The sequence below is a fragment of the Dioscorea cayenensis genome, chromosome 20 (assembly GCF_009730915.1).
Source record: "Dioscorea cayenensis subsp. rotundata cultivar TDr96_F1 chromosome 20, TDr96_F1_v2_PseudoChromosome.rev07_lg8_w22 25.fasta, whole genome shotgun sequence".
Taxonomy (NCBI): Eukaryota; Viridiplantae; Streptophyta; class Magnoliopsida; order Dioscoreales; family Dioscoreaceae; genus Dioscorea; species Dioscorea cayenensis.
This window is the reverse complement of record NC_052490.1, coordinates 31,320,377-31,342,012: the sequence shown is the minus strand read 5'-3', so window position 1 is coordinate 31,342,012 and position 21,636 is coordinate 31,320,377. Positions and strand designations below refer to the sequence as shown.

Here is a 21,636-nt window from a genome sequence, read left to right as displayed (position 1 = left end):
AATCTTATTAATTGCAAAATAAACTGATATTTAAATATTTTTAAAAAATAATAACTTTCATTTAAACTCCTATTTAAATTAATTATAATTTTTGAAAAAATATTTATTACTAAATCAAAGCTTTAATATTTCTCAAATCCCTAAATCATGAACATTAATCAATCATACATATTTTTACAAATTCTAGAAATTTTTAAAAATAACAAACTTAACCAAATATCTAATAAATGAGAAAAAAAAAATCAAATCATTTAATTAAAAAAATAAATTAAAAAAATATAATATAATGAAAATATAAAAAGATAATAATATATAAAGATAAAGAAATAAAAAATAAAAAATATATATATTAAAAAAGCTTCAGAAGAAGGGGCGGAGCCGAAGGAGAAGGCCGGAGGGAGGAGGAGAAGGCCGGGAGGAGGGGGGCAAGGGGGCGTGAGGGCGTCCGGAAGGAAGGGGCGAGGGAACTCGTCGGGAGGGAACGAGCAGAGGGGTCACATGCACCCGGCCAGGGCGACAGGGCGGCCGCCCCCTTGCCCCCCTGCCGCCTCCGCCCCGCCACTGCTTTTTCTTCTAGGAGTAGTTTTCTCGATGTCTGCCTTTGTTTCTTTCCACGTCTAGTGGATTTGTTATTTTACTTGTGTTTGTTGTTTTGGCACTGTTTAGCCTATGTAGGTTGTGTCACTGTTGGCACCCTTGTTTGTAGGCTTTTTTGTCTGTAAATTATTTGGTTCTGTTCAGTTTATTAATAAATTATGATTTATTTACTTTATATAAAAATAAAACTTCATTCCTATGAAAGCACTGTTAGAGAGGATTATAAAGGATTTTATTAACATTCAATAAAACAGTAAAAGAGACATATAGATAACTTCAATATTAGTATCATAAAGAAACATTTATAACTGCTAAACAACAGTACTATAAAAGACGAAGTTAACCGAACAACTGACTCATAACTTAATCCTATGACCAAGTGTTATTTCTTCCGCTTAGGCTGCCACACAAGTAGTTACATGGCTGACACATAAGCAGCTTTTAATAAAGCTTAACAAGCACCAGAGGAGGAATGCTCTGTTCATTCCAGAAGAAATCAGCAAGATCAACTTCACCCTTGACAAGAGCCAATCTTAAGAAGTTACCCTTAAAGTATTTGTGACCCCACACCTCAGCCATGGAATAGCTTGTGTTTCTCCCTTCGTTCATTCCTAGATATAAATCTCTATAGTTCAAGTATGCACCCCTGGGCTTCTTTGAGACATGAGGCGTCATTTGATTATATAAATTTCTAACCCAGTCCAAGTTTTTTTCAGCCTCCTCTGCCCATGCCACAAGATAAAGGATGATGAATAGACTTCCCTTCCTATGAAGAAATGGTATCTGGAACTCTGGAATCTCAGCCATCTTCCCACCATATGGTTCAAAATAAATGAATGCCCTATCAACTTGCAGTAAACTATCCCACAAGATCTTTAATGCAGCTCTTGGTAGAAGATTCACTGCATAGTCAGACTTAGCTTTAAAATTAGCCTTTTGTTGGACGCTCCTATCGATAAGGATTTCAATATGGAAATCAATAGGATAAAGGGCAAAGGACAAGACTAACTGAATCCAACTCATCTTATTCAAGTCACTCTTTTTTGTTGGATGTGGGTCCCACATGTCCCAACTGGTCCCACATGTTGGTACACTCAAACGAAATCCCTCTCATTCTTTTAGTCCCACATTGGTTATTTGAGAGAGTTGTTAGGGAACTCTTGGCTATAAATACATGTCCAAACCATGAACCCAAATCACACTTGCTCACTTCTTTCTCTCACATTCTCCTTCTCCCAGGTGTGCTTTTTGCATGCCTGAAAAACCCAAATATTTTGTTCTCATTCTGTGGTTCTTTGCCTGAACCTTGCGGGTGCGCTTGGGATATCTCGACGCCGAATGTGCTAGGCTACGAGAGTTCTTCCTTCTCGAGTTAGTGTATTTTGCGCTTGGAGTAAGGCCGAAAAATCCTGCACGAGGGAGGTCAATTCAGCGTTAGGCCAGTGCTTACGCACGCCTACCCAAGCTGGAAATTTCTAACTATTATTTTGAATTATTTTTGTAGTTTCTGTTTGATTGCATTTTATATTTCTACATTCTTAGTTGTAGTATTTGCATGCTATATAGATAATATATTTCGTACAATCTAATGCTGAATTGTTGTCTTTTACATAAGCTGTTTAGCTGCAAGTATATTTTTGTATTTTGTAAGCATATTCTACATACTATTTTTGTACATATAATACTGTAGAATACTATATTTCTGTATGTAGAATACCATATTTCTGTATGTATAATACTATAGAATACCATATTTCCATATGTATAATGCTGTAGACTAAATTTTATATGTAAAACTCCTGTATACCTATTCATACACATAATACTGTAGCTCATATTTCTGTATGTATATTTCTATAGTGCTGTATTTCTGCAAGTTAATTACTGTAATTTATTTCAGCTCTTTTCTGAAACATTAAAACTTGCTTGTTCACATTAGTAGACCTTGAACCTAATTAACGTACATTACACACACATGGATGCACAATCTGACACTTCGTGTAAACCTGCCAAGTTTGATGGTAAGATGAACTTTAGGAGGTGGAAACATCAGGCTGAATTTTGGTTGTACACATTAGGAGTATCCACAGCCCTTACTCTATCCTCTGATTTCGATTCCTTTGATCTTGATCCTAGTGGACTTCGCCGATTATCCATCTCGACTATACACCAAACCTCTAGCTCCTTAGCTCCTAGTTGAACTCCTAAAGAGATTGATTTCCACTGCTACCATAGAATTCTTAGCATTCTTTCTGATCGTCTTTATGACAAATGCTTTGATTATAAGACTGCTAAGGATATATGGAGCGTCCTAGAAAAGGAGTATGGCCCTGATAATGCTACTAGGATTAGCCACTTGAGCATAGAGTTTGAGAACTACAAGATGGTAGATTGGGTAGAGATGGGAGAACAGATTTTCACCTTTCAGGACTACCTTAGTGCCATAGAGAAGTGTGGTACCGTGTACAATGAGAGCCACCTTGTGTCCATTCTCCTGAACAAGATACCACCTTCTTGGTCAGGCTTTACAAATGGACTTAGACACAAGATTGATTCCTTATACCTTATAGGAGTTTACAACACCATTAGAATTGAGGAAGCCAACCAAATCTTCTCTAAAGGTGTAGATTCTCATAAGGGCCGAGTTTATCTAGCTGAACATAGTGGTAGCCCTAATAGTTCAAAAAGCTTTATAATTTTTTATACTTCTGATAGAGGTCACCAATTTTTCCCCAAAGGGAAACCCTTTAAAGCCAAGGGCAAGCTAACTCATTCTCGTTCTCAAACCTCTTAGCAATCCAAATCTTCTTCTCTTAAGCCTTATGAGAAAAGTCCTTATAAACACTGTTTTGTTTGTGGTAGGACAAACGATGTTGCTCGTGATTGCTTCTTCCGTAAGACTGAACCTGTCAGCAAAAATTCCGGTCCACCCAAACCATAAGTAAATGTGCTTGAGATGGGTGAACCCTTCTCTGGGACTTTCTTTAGGTCAGTGCCTTTCATTCTTTTTGTCAATTTGACCTGTCAAAACCTAGAGTGGTTCCTTGATTCTGGTGCTAAAGTCCACGTTTGTGCTGAACGTTTCTGGTTCTCCACTTATCAGGTCTCAAGTAGAGGATGTGTGACTCTTGGAAAGGGCTCAGTAGCACATGTGTTAGGGAGAGGACGGATTGATTTGAAGATGACATCTGGGAAAGTTCTCACTCTGTTAGATGTTCCGCATGTACCCGACATTAGGAAAAATCTGATTAGTAGTTCCCTTTTGATTCATTCTAGTTATAAGATTGTACTTGAGTCAAACCATCTTGTAATCTACAGAAGTAATCTTTTTGTTGGTAAAGGTTTTGTATCCGGTGGTCTGTTCAAGCTCAATGTATGTGAACCTTCTTACTTATTTGTTAATAAAAGTTCTGATTATCCTTCTTCTCCTTCTATTGTTTTGAACATTGAGTCTTCTGATCTTTGACATGGAAGATTGGGTCATGTGAACTTTAGATCCATTAGAAGGTTGGTGAACCTTGAACTGATTCCTAAATCCAAGATTGATCAAGGTTCCAAGAGTCAGATCTGTGTTCAAGAAAAATTACACAAGAAAACTTTTCCTCACTTTCATCATAATTCTGAAGTTCTTGATTTGATCCACAGTTATATTTGTGATTTTTGTAGACCTTCTAGCATAGTGAGAAACTGTTATTTCATTACCTTTATCGATGATCATTCCCGATTCTGTTATACATACCTGATCAAATCCAAAGATGAAGCCCTTAGCAAGTTTATGATTTTCAAAGCTGAAGCTGAGAACCAGCTAGGCAAGACCATTAAGGTTCTTAGATATGATAGAGGTAGAGAGTATACTTCTAATGCTATGTCTTCATTCTATGAACAGAATAAGATTGTGCATAAGTTTACTATTCCTTACATTCATGAGTCCAATGGGGTTGCTGAAAGGAAAAACAAGACATTGATGGACATGGTAAATACCATGCTATTAAGTTCTGCTGTACCTAAGAACTTATGGGGGGAGGCTTTGCTCTCAGCTTGATTTATCCTGAATAGGATTCCTTTTAAGGACCGTAGCACAACACCCTATAAACTTCGGAAAGGAAGAGCCCCACAACTCAACTACTTCAAAGTGTGGGGGTATCTAGCTAAGGTCAAGATCCCTGATCTTAGAACCCGGAAGATTGGACCTAAAACCCTAGATGTAGTTTTTGTAGATAGCAATGTTGGGAGATTCCTAGTTATTAACTCAGAGGTGAGTGAAATAGCTACAAACACCATCATTGAAGCTAGAGATGATGTTTACTTTGAGAACATCTTTCCTCTGAGATCAGCCTCCAGTCCCACTCCTTTTGTACCTCTGACCTCTAGCTCTACTTCTGGATCAGTTCCTATTCCTATATAGGAACCTAGAAGAAGCAAAAGAGGTAGAGTGAAAAGGAACCTAGGTGATGATTTTGTCACATTCATGATTGAGGATACTCCTACCACTTATCAGGAGGCTATGGCTTCTGCTGATTCTGTTTTCTGGAAAAAAGCTGTAGATGATGAGTACCACTCAATCATGAGTAACCACACCTGGATACTTACTTCCCTGAGTCTTGGGAGTAAACTTTTGGGTTGTAAATGGGTTTTCAAGAAGAAGTTGAGACCTGATGGATTCATTGAAAAGTTCAAGGCCAGGTTAGTTACAAAAGTGTTCAGACAGAAAGAGGGACTTGATTACTTAGACACCTACTCACCAGTTGCTCGCACCACCACCATTAGGATTCTTGTAGCACTTGCCTTTCCTTTCAGTCTTGAAATCCATTAAATGGATGTAAAGACTGCTTTCCTGAATGGTGATTTAGGGGAAGAAATTTACATAGAGCAACCTGAAGGCTTTGTTGTCCCGGACAAGAGCACAAGGTCTGCAAACTTGTAAAATCTCTTTATGGACTAAAGCAAGCCCTGAAGCAATGACATGCCAAGTTTGACTCTACAATCATCTCTTATGGATTTGTTGTAAACAACTATGACAGGTGTGTTTACAGTAAATTAGTAGATGGAAAAAGTGTTATTGTGTGCTTGTATGCTGATGATTAGCTTATCTTTGCTTTTGATCTTGATCTTGTTTGTGATGTCAAGAACTTTTTGAGCAGTAAGTTTAATATGAAAGATCTAGGAAAAGCTGATGTTATCCTAGGAATCAAGCTTACGAGATCATTATATGGCCTCACTTTATCCGAATCTCATTACATTGAGAAAGTGTTGGAGAAATATGGATATCTGGATTGCAAATCTGTTGCTAAAACTTCTTATCCAAATGTACACCTTTAGAAGAACAAAGATGAACCTGTGAATCAGGATCTCTATGCCCAGATCATAGGATCCCTGATGTATCTGTCGATCAGAACTAGACCTGACATTGCGTATTCTGTATCTAGACTGAGTAGATATACCAGTAAGCCAAATCAAGAACACTAGTTTGCTCTTGAGAGGGTTCTCAGATTCCTAAAAGGCTCTGTCTTTTGGATTGAGATGCTCTGGATTCCCTAGTGTGGTAAAGGGATATACAAATGGCAATTAGATATCTGACTCGATGGATCTTAAATCAACCTCAGGCTAGGTATTCTTACTTGGTGAAGGAGTTGTCCAATAGAAATTTGCTAAGTAGAAGCTCAATGCTAGGAGCACCATGGAAGCTGAATTAATTACACTTGATTCAACATGTACAGAGGCTGAGTGAATTAGAAATTTACTTTCTGAGATTCCTGTTATGTCTTCTCCTATGCCTCCTACTGCTATACATTGTGATTCTAAATTTTCTATTGAACTGTACAAGCGTGAAAGTACTAACAATAAAATGAACAGGCATATGCACATCCGCCGCAAGTCAGTATGGAAACATCTGAAGCACAACGTTGTGAGCATTGATTACATAAAGCCAAAGCTAAATCTAGCAGATTGCCTGACTAAAGGCTTATCAAGATAAATAATAGCCGAGGCGTCGAGGGGAATGGGGCTAAGCCCATAAAGGTAAATAACAATAGTGACCCTACTTCTTTGAATGGAGATCCCAGGATAGAAGTTCAAGGGGAAGCTATTGATTGGTTGACTGGGAGAGCACCCTATGTATATTTGCATATGTACATTATAACCCTATTCCTATGATGTGTGCTCTCATGTAGTGGTGTAAAGGTTGAGCATAGCTCTTAATGAGATCAAAGGTTGGTTAGGCAAGATATTACACTACAAATATCCCTGGAGATCTCACCTATATGGAGACAATTGTCATGTCGCTGTTATGAGAGTCAGCTGGCTAACTCTCTAATAATCTCCATGAAATGATATCTAGCGCATGGCTAATAACGCGCCAACCCTGTTTATCCAAGTGCAATCATAAGATTATCATTAAAATTGAATTCTTATTCTAGGAGTTGTAGTTCAAGAACTCAGTTCACTGCTGTCTCCATCAGTTGGAAACTCTAATGAAAGGTTAAGGATTCGGGGGCTAGTATCCACGTCATGCCATACTCTTTCTTTCAGAAGCTAGGCTTGGGAGAGCCTAGACCCACTCGGATGGCATTACAATTGGCGGACCGAACGGTGAGACATCCGAGGAGCATCATTGAAGATGTGCTTGTCAAGGTCGATAAGTACATATTTCCTGCAGACTTCGTAGTGTTGGATATCGATGAGAATGTAGATGTTCCTTTGATACTTGGGAGGCCATTCTTGCATACTTAAAAGGCACTTATCGACATGGACGGTGGGGAGTTGACATTGAAGGTTGGCGACAATAAGTTGACATACCGCCTTGCCGAAGCCATGCGACATTCTCTCGACTTTGATGATACTTTTTATTTACTTGACACTACTGATGAATTAATCGATGAATATGTGTAGGAAATGATGAATCTGGACCCGTACGAGGGGTTGCTAGACCAAGGAGTGGAGGATGAAGAAGTCTTAATGCTTGGTCTAGAGGAGAAGGTACAACCTACCCCGGGGATCATGAAGAAGATGCTGCGGAAGATGAAGTGCGCAAGGAGACGTCACAAGAAACACCCCAAGGCTAATGGGGATGAGCAAGAATGGAGTAAGGGTGACGAACCCTTGTGCGGTAACAAATACAATAACTCCCCCTCTACCTTCAAAAGACTATGTTCATCATGCTTTCAAGTTATGGGTAAGAGGGAAACATTCATCTATGAGCACCCGTGAAGCAAGACAAGGTACGTCATGTTAAGTGACGTTAAACAAGCGCTCCTTGGGAAGCAACCCAAGTCCTTACTATTTTTATAGGTTTTAGTTAGCGTTTGCATGAATAAGAGCTTAAGTGTTGGTGTCTTGATCTTTTACATGCTATTGTTGTGATTTTCTTGTGGATCTTTGGTGTTTTCATGTGCTTAATTGTGTTGTGGTGAAGTTTCTTGGTCGGTTGAGGGTGTTTTTTATGTTTCTCTGGTCACTTTTGCATAATATAGATAGGCTTTAAGTACTTGTAAATGTTCAGAAATACATGTCCAAACCATGAACCCAAATCACACTTGCTCACTTCTTCTCTCACATTCTCCTTTTCCCGGGTGTGCTTTTTGCGTGCTTCGAAAAACCCAAATATTTTGTTCTCATTCGTGGTTCTTTACCTGAACCTTGCGGGTGCGCTTGGGATATCTCGACACCGAACATGCTAGGCTACGAGAATTCTTCCTTCCCGGGTTAGTGTATCCTGCGCTTGGAGTGAGGCCGGAAAATCCTGCAGGAGGGAGGCCAATTCAGTGTTAGCGCAGTGCTTACCCACGCCTACCCCACGCTACAAATTTCTAACTATTATTTTAAATTATTGATGTAGTTTCTGTTTGATTGCATCTTATATTTCTATAGTCTTACTTTATAGTATTTGCATGCTATACAGATAGTATATTTCGTACAGTTTTCACTCCCAACTCAGGAAACCTATTGTTCATCACCTTCATAGCCTAACTGGACTTTCCTAAATACAACCCATTGAAGAAAACTTCTGCTCCTTTGGTACCTACCGTTCATTAGAGTTTGCATCAGAACCTCAGTGAACAATTCCTCTAGGAGATTGGAAATATGGCCTGCTTCCACTTGTCAACGATATCTATTGCACCATCCTGTAATGATTTGGCGACATTGAACAAGGTAATAGTTTGAGGGACTGGAACTAACCTCAACTTCCATGAAAGAACAACACAAAAGCTCACAGCTTCACCACCTCTCACAGCCCAAAAGAGATCCTCTCCCATGGAATCTTTGTCCAATATCCGGCCATACACGTCCACAAGTCTTACATCCAAGACATATCAGCTGCGAGTCCGTACTTCCTGACAAGAGTTCCAAAGCCGTCGGTACTTATCTGCCCGCTGACGCCAACAGTGGGGAAGGTGCCCGCCGGGAATTTAAGTGTTGTGGTTTGTTTGGCAATTTGATAGTATAGGTCTCCAACAGTTGCGCCGGCCTCAACCAATGCATTGCAATGCTCTATATCAACGGTTACTGATCGGAAGTTGGTGAGGTCAAGAATGATGAAAGGTTGGTTGTCCAGAGATTGGTAAGAGAGACCTTCCAAATCATGGCCACCACTCCGAACTCTAAGGGAAAGAGAATAGGTTTTAGAACAGAGGACAGATGCTTGGACATGGGATTCATGAGATAGTGTGTGATATTCACTATATAGCATCTAGACTTCATGTGGAACAACTTTTCTAGTCATCTCAAACACAAACAATGTTTATACAATCCAGGAAAATTCACAGAAGATGAAGAAGCTCAGCTGAAAATCAAAAAAAACTCTTGCTTTAACTATCTATATGAAGAGTATTTAAATAAATGAAAGTTTAGTACTCAAAATGAAATAAACTAAGTGACTCAGCTAGCACGTGCAGCATCCTGGTGCATCTAACAACTTTACAAGCTTGCCTCGAACTAATGCACACCGTCGTTATGATCAAATCTGAACCACACAACCAAAGAAGCTAACCCCGATGCTGGACTTAACCTCTGCCTCGAACTTACTCTTCATCCATGATCAAATCAATCTCAGCCGTTGGTTTCTTTCCAGCCATCTGCTAACGGATTTAACTGAAATTCAAACACATGAAAAGATATTCTTACCCCTTAATTGTTTTATATTTCCACCAGGACAACCTCTTCTCCTCAGCTCTGATCCTTTCTGCAGAATGCTTCAATTACTAACAACATTCCCCCTTAATTGAAGCTGGCATACACCCATCTCTTCTCTGAACTGTTCAAGCTTCTGAATACTCACACATTTAGTAAAAATATCAGCAACCTGCACTTCTGTACTGTAATAGTTCAATTGAATTTCTTTCTTTTCTACCAACTCTCTAATATGGTGAAACATGACATCTATATGTTTAGTTTTGCCATGGAGAGTAGGATTCTTGGCAATAGCTATACAAGACTTGTTATCACACCAAATCTGAACTGCTTCTTCACAATTAATCCCACAATCAACCAAAATTTTTTTCATCCAAATACTTTGACAGCAAGCTGAACTCAAGGATATGTATTCAGCCTCAGTGGATGATAGTGCCACTATCTCTTGCTTCTTTGAAGCCCAGCAAACAACACCAGATCCTAAGTTGAAAATCCAACCTGATGTACTCTTCCTATCTTGTTCATCTCCACTCCAATCACTATCACAATACCCTTCTAATATACATTCAATATCTCTATTATACTGAATTCCAAATCACAAGTGCCAACAACATACCTCAATACCTGTTTTGCAGCTCCTGCATGTATTTTAGTGGGATGATGCATATATCTGGATAACATATTTACTGCATACACAATGTCAGGCCTGGTGTGAGTCAAATACAACAATTTTCCTATTAGCCTTCTATAAAGAGTGGCATCAGCTTCTTCTGCTTCCTGGTTTAGCTGCAATTTAGTACTCAAACTCATTGGAACACTCACTGCATTACAACTTTGCATATTGAATTGCTTAAATAGATCTCTTGCATATCTTCTCTGAGATGCATGTACCCCATACTCACCTTGATTTATCTCCAAGCCCAAAAAATATTTGATCAATCCTAGATCAGTCATTTCAAACTCTTTCTTCATAGCTTCTTTAAACTCATTCACCAGTCTTACAGATAATCCCAAACAAAGTAAGTCATCCACATACACACATACCAACAACACATCAGCTTGATTATTTGTTTTCCTATACAGTGTATGTTCTGTCTCACTTCTGAGAAAACCCTGTGAAGTAAACCAGGCATCCAGTCTAGCATACCATGCCCTAGGAGCCTATTTTAATCCATATAAGGCCTTGATCAATTTATACACCTGATCTTCCTTCCCTTGTATTTCAAAACCCCTTGGTTGAGAAATATATACTTCTTCATTAAGAACGCCATTCAAAAATGCAGATTTCACATCCAATTGATGGATAGGCCAATTTTTTTGAGCTCCAACAGCCAATAGCATTCTAATAGTGTCCATCCTTGCCACATGAGCAAATACTTCATCATAATAAAGCCCATATTCCTGAGCATATCCTTTAGCAACAAGTCTGGCTTTACACCTTTCAACTTCACCATTTGATTTCAATTTTGTCTTATACACCCACTTAACTCCAATTTGTTTCTTACCTTCTGGTAATTTACAAAGTTTCCAGGTCCCATTTTTCTGAATTGAATTAATTTCCTCCCTCATAGCTTGCCTCCAATGTTCTGACTTCTCAGCTTCTTCAAAACTATCAGGATCTGAAACATTAAGAACATATGAACACTTCTCATACAATTCCTTTAAAGTTCTCACCTTTGGTGATGGAGATTCATCAACACTTGAACCACCTGCATGCTCAGCCTGTCTCTGAGGAGAATTACTGCCACTACTATTGTCTGCAACTGTATCTGAATTATTTCCTTCATTTGATCCAGAATTCCCTATATTCATAATTACACTTCTTCCTTGTAACACTATAGCATCACCTGACTCTTCTTGACTCTCAGACCACTTCCAAAATTTAGTCTCAACAAACCTTACATCCCTGCTGATCAAAATTTTCCCAGAATCAGGCACCAGAACTCTATATGTTTTAGCATCAGTACAGTAGCCAATAAAGACCCCTTTCACTGCTCTATCATCTAATTTTTGCAAATTCTGTAAAGGAGAATGAACAGAAGCAATACAGCCAAAAATTCTCAAGTGTGATACCCTTGGTTTCACCCCAAACCATGCCTCATGTGGAGTTCTTCCTTGAACTGCATAAGTTGGTGAAATATTAGAAACATAAGCGGCAGTAGTAATTGCATCAGCCCAGAATTTTCTTGGTAAATTCCCAGCTTTCAACATACTCCTTGCCTTCTCCACCAAAGTTCTATTCTTCCTCTCTGCAATGCCATTTTGTTGAGGTGTGTAAGGAGCTGTCAATTCATGCTTTATGCCTTCTGATGACAGAAATCTTGGAATTCTTTTGACATGAATTCACCCCCTCTATCTGTTCTAAGAATCTTCAATTTACATCCTGATTGCCTTTCAACAAGTGACATGAATTTCTGAAAATTACTGAAGACTTCATGCTTAAATTTCAATACATATACTCAAGACATCCTAGAAAAATCATCCACAAACAACAAGAAATATTTACCTCCTTCAATTGCTTGAGTTTGCATTAGCCAACACACATCAGCATGAACCAACTGAAGCCTGCTCTTAGCTCTCCATGATTTTCCAGAATTGAAAGGCAATCTAGCCAGTTTTCCATATACACACTCCTCACAATGACTAACTTTCTGTATTTCAGGTAAACCCATCACCATTTCCTGCTATGCTAGCTTCTGCAGACCTTGAAAATTTAAATGCCCATATCTTTGATGCCATAACAAAGACACATCCTCTTTTCTACTAACCAGATTGACTTGCTCACAATCTGAAGAGAATTCTAATGGATATAAATTGTTTCTGTTTCTGTGAAGTACTAACACTGACTCACCTGTTTCATTTAATATCTTGCACCAATTCTTCTTGAATATGACTTCATAATCACAAGTTGTCAACTGCCCAATACTAATCAAATTGTGAGCCAACTGAGGAACATACTTTACATTATGAATCAGCTTTTTAACTCCTTACATCATAACCAGAACTGATCCTTTTCCTAACACCTTAACATCTCTATCATTGCCCAATTTCACCTCGTGTGCTTCACTCGACTCATCTAAACCGCGTGAAATAAATTTTTATCACCGTCATATGATTTGAGTATTCGCTATCCGAAAGAACCAAAGTGAGGAAATAACTCTATCATCACCTCCATGAACAAGGAACAAACTTCCATATTCATTAGTACTTGCATCATCTTGAGAATTAGAACTAGAACCAGAACCCTTTTCAAAAATTCCCGCTTTTGTGACCAACAATGAGCCCTGTGGTGCCCATATCTCTTGCGCTTAAAACACTAAATATTCTCAGAACCTCCTCATCGAATCTCCGTCCACCAAACCGCCTTTGGCCTCTTGAAAATCTTCCAAATGGCCTTGAACCAGCCTCGCCTCTGCCATGTATTATTATCAAGAGCAATTGTCGCCTTTTGTTGTTGCACTAACCCGCCTTTGAACACCTTTTACCTCTCAAAGGTCTTCCCTTCCTCTCATTCTACCACTCTTGAATTATCTTGAACTACAAAAAGCCCTCATGTTTCTCAAAAATCGATTAAATCTTGCTTCATGAGCCCTCAGAAGACCCACTCAATTCATCCAAAATCATTGTCTTCAAATCTCTAGCTTCTTCAATAGAGGTCACAAGATGCACAAACCTTGTAGATAGACTCTCAAAAACCTTTTAAAACTACAGCAACTTCCTTTAATTCACTTCCCATACCTCTAATTTGATTCACCATCGCCAAAACACTTGTAATATAATGTTGAATTGATTCATCTTCCTCATCTCAAGTAAATCAAATCTCGCCTCAATGTTTGTTGTCTTACTCGAAAACCATCCGAGAAGTCCCTTTGATTTTCTTCTTTTTAAAATGATCCCAAGCTCTTTTTGTCTGTCCCTCAAACCCTCACCAACCTCGTGAAGAATTGATTCATCAACCGCTTGTTGCAACAAGAAAAAGCCTTTTGCATCATCTTCCATCTCTTTCTCGCTTGGCTTCTTCTCTTCACTAAAAACCCTCTTCTACAATTTTTCCATAGCCTCCGGGATCCGAAAAATAGTCTTCATCCTAAAACTCTAGTGTTCATATCCTTCTCCTTTGAAAATTGGCAGTAAAGCATGAGAAATCTCTGGGGTTGGTGTAGATAAAAACTAGATGCCATTTCCTTTTACCTTGACACAATTAACACTTCACACACTGTCAAAAACACTCTCACAAATCTTATCAGAATAAAAACACCACAAACCCTCAACAATCACTCCAGAAAAACTTCTCAACATCAAATCTCACAACTGAAATACCACCTCTTAACTTACCTGCAAACTAACACCAACAACTCTCACCTTATAGCTCTGATACCACTGATAATCACTATATAGCATCTAGACTTCATGAGGAACAACTTTTCTATTTATCTCAAACACAAACAAAGTTTATACAATCCAGGAAAATTCACAGAAGATGAAGAAGCTCAGCTGAAAATCAGAAAAAACTCTTGCTTTAACTATCTATATGAAGAGTATTTAAATAACTGAAAGTTTAGTACTCAAAACGAAATAAACTAAGTGACTCAGCTAGCCACGTGCAGCATCCAGGTGCATCTAACCGCTTTACAAGCTTGCCTCGAACTAATGCACACCGTCTTGATGATAAAATCTGAACCACACAACCAAAGAAGCTAACCCCGATGCTGGACTTAACCTCTACCTCGAACTTACTCTTCATCCATGATCAAATCAATCTCAGCTGTTGGTTTCTTTCCACTATCTGCTAACGGATTTAACTGAAATTCAAACACATGAAAAGACTTTCTTACCCCTTAATTGTTTTATATTTCCACCAGGACAACCTCTTCTCCTCAGCTCTGAACCTTTCTGCAGAATGCTTCAATTACTGACAACAGTGTGAAGATGAGTAAGGGTTTTGATGTTTGTGGGGTGGTGAACTTGGCGTTTGAAATTGAGGGCAGGAAGAGCGTGGAGTAGGAGGTGGTGTTCGGGAAGAAGAGTAGTTGGGAGATGTCTGTTGTTGAGGTTTTACTTTGGAGACATTGGAGAAATTGTTCAGTGGAGAATGAATGGCAAGTTGTTGCCAAGGAAATAGAGATGAGGCATAAGAGAAGGAGAGGAGTTGCAGAGCTTGAAGCAATTGGCGCAAGGAATAAGAAATTATTCTTGTAGCCATTGGTTGTATTAGTCGGATGCAAACATGAGCATTAATTAAATCGAACAACTTGTGTGATAGCATCTCCCGAAAAATTTTAAAAAAAAAATTTAAAAAAAAATACATAATTAATGGTTGGATTTTTATATCCACATGTAAACAATGAATTTTCGTATTTTGTACTTTTGATTTACTAATTTGTTTTTGTTTTTGTCCATGCTCAATAAGCATCTTGTCCATGCTCATTGAGCATCTTGTTCACTTTACGAACAAGGACGGCAATTGGTAGGAGTACAGAAAAGATGATAACTCAAGAGACGGCTAGACACAAAAAATAAATGAATAATGCTATATCGTTTAACCGATCACTCGAACCGACCACACAACCGATGTGGGTCAGGGGTGACGTGGCTCGGGTTCTCTCTCCTCATTATTATTATTTTTAATTTAAAAAGAATGAGAACCACTTTTAGTTATCTCTATCACGTGGCTCTCTTTCTCCCTCCCCGCCTGCTCTCCCTCCTCGGCTCCCTGCCTACCACATCACCAGCTCCACCGACGACTCTCCCCGCTCCACCCGGCGACTATCCCACACCACCGATCCCCGACCGCCGCCCTTCCTTCTCTGCTCGTGACCCCGATCAAAGCTGGGCACTCCCTCTCGGTTCCCGCCTCTCTCTCTCCCTGCCTCGCTCTCCCTTCTCTCTGCTTCCCGCCTACCACATCACCACTCACTTTGCGGTCAAAGAGGTGGATGTGGGGATTGGTCATGGATCTCGAAACACCGCAGCTGGGCTTCCCAAGATCGTCGGGCTTTCAGAACGCCATGGATCTTGCGCTCACGGGGCAAAAGGTGTCCGCCGGCGAGGCAAAGGCGATAGGGCTCGTTTCCAGGGTTTTCGCCGACCCGACAAAGATGGACGAGGGCATCTACGCTCCGGCCAAGGGTAATCTTGTCATTTACGTGCATCGTGATTTGAAATCTTAAATTTTCAATTTTTAATAGAAAAAAAATAGAGAAGATGAAAGAGATTTATGGGTGGTGGTGTTCAGAGCTAGCTGCGAAGCCGGCGCTGACGTTGATGGAGACGAAGGCGGTGATAATGAAGAGCAAAGACATGGCGGTTGAGAATGGGTTGGACTACGTGGCCACGTGGAATGCCGGGATGTTGAGGTCGCGGGAACTGGAGGAAGCTGTGCTCTCCAAGCTCCAAAAACGCAAGCCCAACTTCTCCGAGATGTGATGTTGCTGCTACTGCTCCTTTGCATGGGTTTGTTCAACATTCATATATTTACATGTATTTAAAAAAAAATAAATTAAGGTGATGGCCTTTGTATTGATATTATTACAAGAAAATACAAGATTGGGTGTATAAGGAGAAATTTCAGATGATTTCATGGCATTCAGACTAACGATATTTGCTGTGCTGAAGTTCTGTATCTTTTGTCTGCCTGTAAACTTTGAGCGTTAAGACAGTGTCACAGTTCCAGATATGCAATAAAATCAAACAAAATACCAATTTATAAGCCTTGCCATCAATCAATAGATTCAGTCAATGCCTTAGCTTAAAACCATCAGTGAGTCGTTATGTACATGCTTAGTGACCAGATAATCAAAGGAAACTCTTGTTCATCTTACTATCAAACCAACATACCACTACTTGAGAAAATGAAGGATTGAAAAGCATAGAGGGAAATTGAAACCCAAGACAGAACGCAGGAAGAAGACAAAGGAGGGAAATGGAAACGGTTGAGTGTGAAACCATCAATAATGAGGAGAGAACAAGACAGGAGAGAGAAAGAGAGAGCCACGTGATAGAGATAACTAAAGTCGTTCTCATTCTTTTTAAATTAAAAAAAAAATAATGAGAGAGAACCAACCACGTCACCACCAGCCACATCAGTTGTGTGGCTAGTTCGTGTGACTGGTTCGCTTGATATAGCATTACTCAAAATAAATTCACCAGTCTTGAATAAATTATAAATAAAGAGAAAATAATCACATATTTTATTGAATTTTTTTTAAAGTGGGTAAATCAGATTTAGACATGATCATTAAAAGAAGGTAGAATACCCTAAATGTCCCCTCTACTTAAGTCACTTTGCCCTTTTAGTCCCTCTACTCAGAAATGATCCAAATTAGTCCATCTACTCTTGAAAATATGTCACTTAGTCATTTTATGCTTGAAAATGACCCAACTAGTCTCTGTATTAGAGGACCTAGTTGGAAAGAAACTAAGAATAATGGGACTAAGTGGGTCCATTTTTAAGAACAGAGGGACTAGTTGGGAGCATTTCTGAGTAGAGAGACTAAAAGGGCAGAGTGACCTAAGTAGATGGACCATTTAGGATATTCTACCTTAAACGAAATATGTTTATTAGCATTTGTCAAAACCATAAATGTATAGATGATTGGAAATCCAACTCATGACTAAACAAACAAGGATTAAAGGAGAGAGAAAAACTACACAAATAATATATGTGGCCTGAGAGAGTAATGTTGCTAGTTTTTAACCATAAGTTAGAAAAAAAAAAAGTCTATAGTGTTTTTTCCTAACTTATCTATCTATAGTAGAATATAAAAATAGAATGTTAAATATCTCAGGTAACCATTATATATATATGAAATTAAAAAAAAATAGATAAACCATAAATATGAAGTATAGTAAACAAAAGAAAGTTGCAGAGGTACAATAAAATAAAGAGTGAAAATTAGATAATACCAAACTATGAGTCATTTTTATTTTGGGGTCTAAACTTCAATTTGAATTAAAATAGTTACCCAATTTTTATTCTAATTCATTGGGTGGTTACATGAGAAATTCTGACCATAAACAGCATTTAGGCTAAAGAACAGTTCATGAACAATAAGGCTACAATACCATGAACAATACTATCACAATGTCAATACAATACTATAATAATATTCTGGTGAAGAGTTTTGACCACATGCATTTGCGTATCCATTGTAAGTAACAACCACTAGTAGCCCAGAGTATAAATTAATCCCCTAATTTAATTGTCCTAGGAGACAACATTATAAATGATTCAATAATTTATTCCATTGTACTTTACAGAATTATTCTGGATTAATATTTTGTTAAAAATCAAGAAAGTGAACAAACTCAAGATTGGTTTATTCTTTAAGTCTAAATATATGTGAGCTTTGGTGTGAACAGATGAAAAACCATTGAAAATTGAACTATAATGCCTACTCAGACATCGCTGTGAACGGAGAGAACCATTGGAAATCGATCTCCAATGGCTGTTTATAAATTGATGCAAGTGAGCGAGCTCCTACAAGACCCTGCTCTTAATAAAGTTTTCATACATTTTTAATTTTTAGTTTAAAAATTATGGAGAAATAACATATGACACTTCTATTTCTGGATGGGAAGAAAATTTTTATTTTTTATTTTTGATAAATGTGACAAGTGCATATATAATGAGGAGCGTGCACAAAAAGACAATAAGAGTTCGTCTGTGAGCGCTGCGGAGAATATAGATATTCTCACAAGCAATGGAGGAACCAGAAATCATAAACAACCTGGCAAATAAAACTTACTAAATCAAAATTCAAGTATATTTAAAATTATATAATAATAGAAGTTAAATAATATATCTAATTCCTAAAAAAAAGGTTTTTATATAAACAAGTATATTAAAAAAATCAACAAAAAAAAATAAATTCATAATTGACCTTTAAAAGTTTTCATAATTTAAAACCAGGAAATACTTGTTTAATTATCTACACAATAAAATATATTTTTTTCAATGTTTATTACCAAGCAATCAACTAAAAATTGACTCTAAGTCATTTTTACATAGTCTATCTAGCAATATAAAGGGGAAGAAAACCAAGATTTTTACAGAATCAATTTCAGAATAATTTAGCTATAGTTGATATCTCAAGATTTTCATTATGCTATTAATCCTTGAATTTTTAAAACCATGAATTTTTTTAAAATATCATTTGAACGCTTTTCTTTTATATTAATTTCATTCTTATTATTTAAAAAGTTTCTTTCCTTATTGTTGCACAGGTGAAATTCCCAAAAAATATACCTTTTTAATATGATTATAACATATTTATAAAACAAAAACTTAGAGGGTCAATAATGAAATTGAAAAGAAAAAAATATCATTTAAACCCTTTACTTTCATATTGATTTTATTCTGATTATTTAAAAAATTTATTTCCTTATTGTTGCATGTGCGGGGGGAGGGTGGTATTAAATAATTTTAAGCAAAAAAATATAAAGGGGCATTTGCCCCCTTCTCCCCTCTTTGGCTCCTCTCATATCCGCACTAAGGGAGAAAGGGAAGGGGAAGGGGAAAGGGATAAGGGTGAATGGGATCAAAAAGAATGAAAATGAGAGGAAAGAGAATAGTAATAAACTAGTGTTTGGTTGGAAGGAATGTAATTGAGGAATGGAAAAATTAAGAAAGAGAAATGTGATAAATTTACTTTTATATCCTTAACTATTAACAAATGATATGATGGTTAATAATAATTAAATTTACTAGATTACATAATAATTTATTATAATAATTTGTAGAAAATAATGGATGATGGTTAATTATTATATTTAAATATTTAAAGAAATAATTTATATAACTATTAATATATTTAAATAATTTCCTTTAATTATTTAAAACAAGGATAAAAATGTCATTTTTAACACCAAGAATGAGACTCCCCCAATTTCGAGGGGAATAAGATTTATCCATGTCAAGTAATAAGATTACTTAAAAATACTGTTCATTCTTTTACTAGATACCAATTAAACAAAGGCTAATAGTGTAAGGTAAAAGGATTACCATGCTAATAGTGATGATTCCCTTGATCCAAACACACCCCAGGTTCGTTTGATTCACACAAATGGTACACCACATCATAAGTGCTTGTTTTATATCATGTTTGATTCAAAAGATAGTACAAATTAGTATAAGACAATTAAATATAAAATTATTGTAATACCTTTTATATAGTCCTATGTTGTTTTGAAATAAAAAAAATTCGTTAAAAAAGAATATTTTAAAATTACTTAGCACGGATATATTTTTTAATTTTTAAATATATTAACTAATAATTATTTATGGAAAATACATTATAACTTTTGTTAACCTTTTTTATCTTATTAAAAAACTAATTATCTTTATATTTTTAACTAATAATTCACAAGATAGAATATGTTTATTATAATTAGAGATAAGAAGTACGTGATCTTAACATAATAATCATTTTTTGCTTAACAAATAAACCTAGGAAATTTGCATTGAAGAAGATCGGTAGATCTCGGAGGATGCCCAAAAATCCTAGAATTTCAAAGAGAAGAGAAAACAAGAAGGAGAAGGGGAATATAAGAGAAGGAGAGTGCAACGGGGGAGAGAAAGGACGGGGAAGGAGGAGGGAGCGAAGGAGGTTCACGATGGTGGATGAGATCGGTCAGAGTGTTGAATGACAATTGTAAATATTTTTTGGTTGAGACGTGGTTTTGGTTAATTGTTGTAATTTTTGGATTTGAAGTGTGGCAAAATTGACTTGTGTTGTGTTGTCCCTAAATTAAAACTTGTACCATGGTTTTGGTGGGACAAATTTTTTTTTAAACTTGTGCTGTACTCAAACATATTGTTCTGTTGTACCCTAAACACATTTGCAAATCAAACAAGGGACAAGAGAGTTTGTATTGTCATGTCCCTCATTTTTTTCACTTATCAAACGGACACTAAGAATACCTAATTCTAGTGAATAATACTCTACTATATACTACAAACGTGGGATTTTAAAATTGAGCTTGTCCACACATTGTCAAAGTGAGAAACCACTGGCCTATGTGGTTCTTTGATGATGATAATTTGAATTAGATCTATTGAAATATATGTTACTTTTTAAATTTTTATTTATTTTTTTAAGAAATGCAACAAGCGTGTATCTAGGACATGCACAGACATGTATCAAGTTCAGCAAGCACTTGTGCTTTCACTTTGCATAGATTTGGGGTTAGATTTTTACCTCTCCTCAAAATGAGCACCCTATAAAAAGAACCCGACCAATAAATCAAGCAATCTTTGGTATGTTATATTTTAATTATTGTAAGCCTGAAAACCTTCTATGCATTATTAATTAGGTGAATACTTGTTGCGCGTGTGAGGAAGTGCAGAATTAATGTGGCAATTTGTTAAACACTTGATGTGCAATATCACAACACCTAGCAATAACACAATGAATGGATAATGCAAGGATGACATATAACCAATCTCATAAAAATAAAATAAGTGACACTAATTTAATGTGGTTTGGCTAAGAACAAGACTACATCCATGGGAGAACAATGCTTCACTATATCAAAGGGAATAACAAGAATACAAGAAATAGACATAAAGCCACAAGAGGATTACCAAGCTCTAAGAACTAGCCTTATGTAATACCCTGAACCTGTGGATAACTGTTAGAAAATATATTCAGGGTATTACTACAGTTGCAGTAAGGTTTTCTACAGATTAATCTTGTTGAGAAACCCCAAGTGAAAAGAATAAGGACTTAAATGTGAAAGTTTATAACAGATTTTGGGTTAAAGAGTAATTAAAAAAAAGGATTGATATAAAATGTTTCTGAAAACCAAGGACTGAAAGGTAAGATGAAGGGATCTTTTTGAAATGTTGTTTTATAATCCAGGGATCATTGAATAATTTGAAAGGACCTTTTGAGAATACTATTTCATAATTCA

The 21,636-nt window shown here is 37.1% G+C and overlaps 1 protein-coding gene across 1 annotated transcript; it reads right to left on the bottom strand.

Moving 5' to 3' along the window:
• Window positions 1–1,038: 1,038 nt before the first annotated feature.
• LOC120251448 (berberine bridge enzyme-like 25) lies at window positions 1,039–9,283 on the bottom strand. Its single transcript, XM_039259967.1, is given in 8 exon segments — window positions 1,039–1,546; window positions 4,337–4,473; window positions 4,579–4,645; window positions 4,904–5,006; window positions 5,188–5,249; window positions 5,340–5,431; window positions 8,682–8,905; window positions 8,908–9,283. Coding segments are annotated over 8 exon segments (1,569 nt in total).
• Between the last annotated feature and the right edge of the window lie 12,353 nt (window positions 9,284–21,636).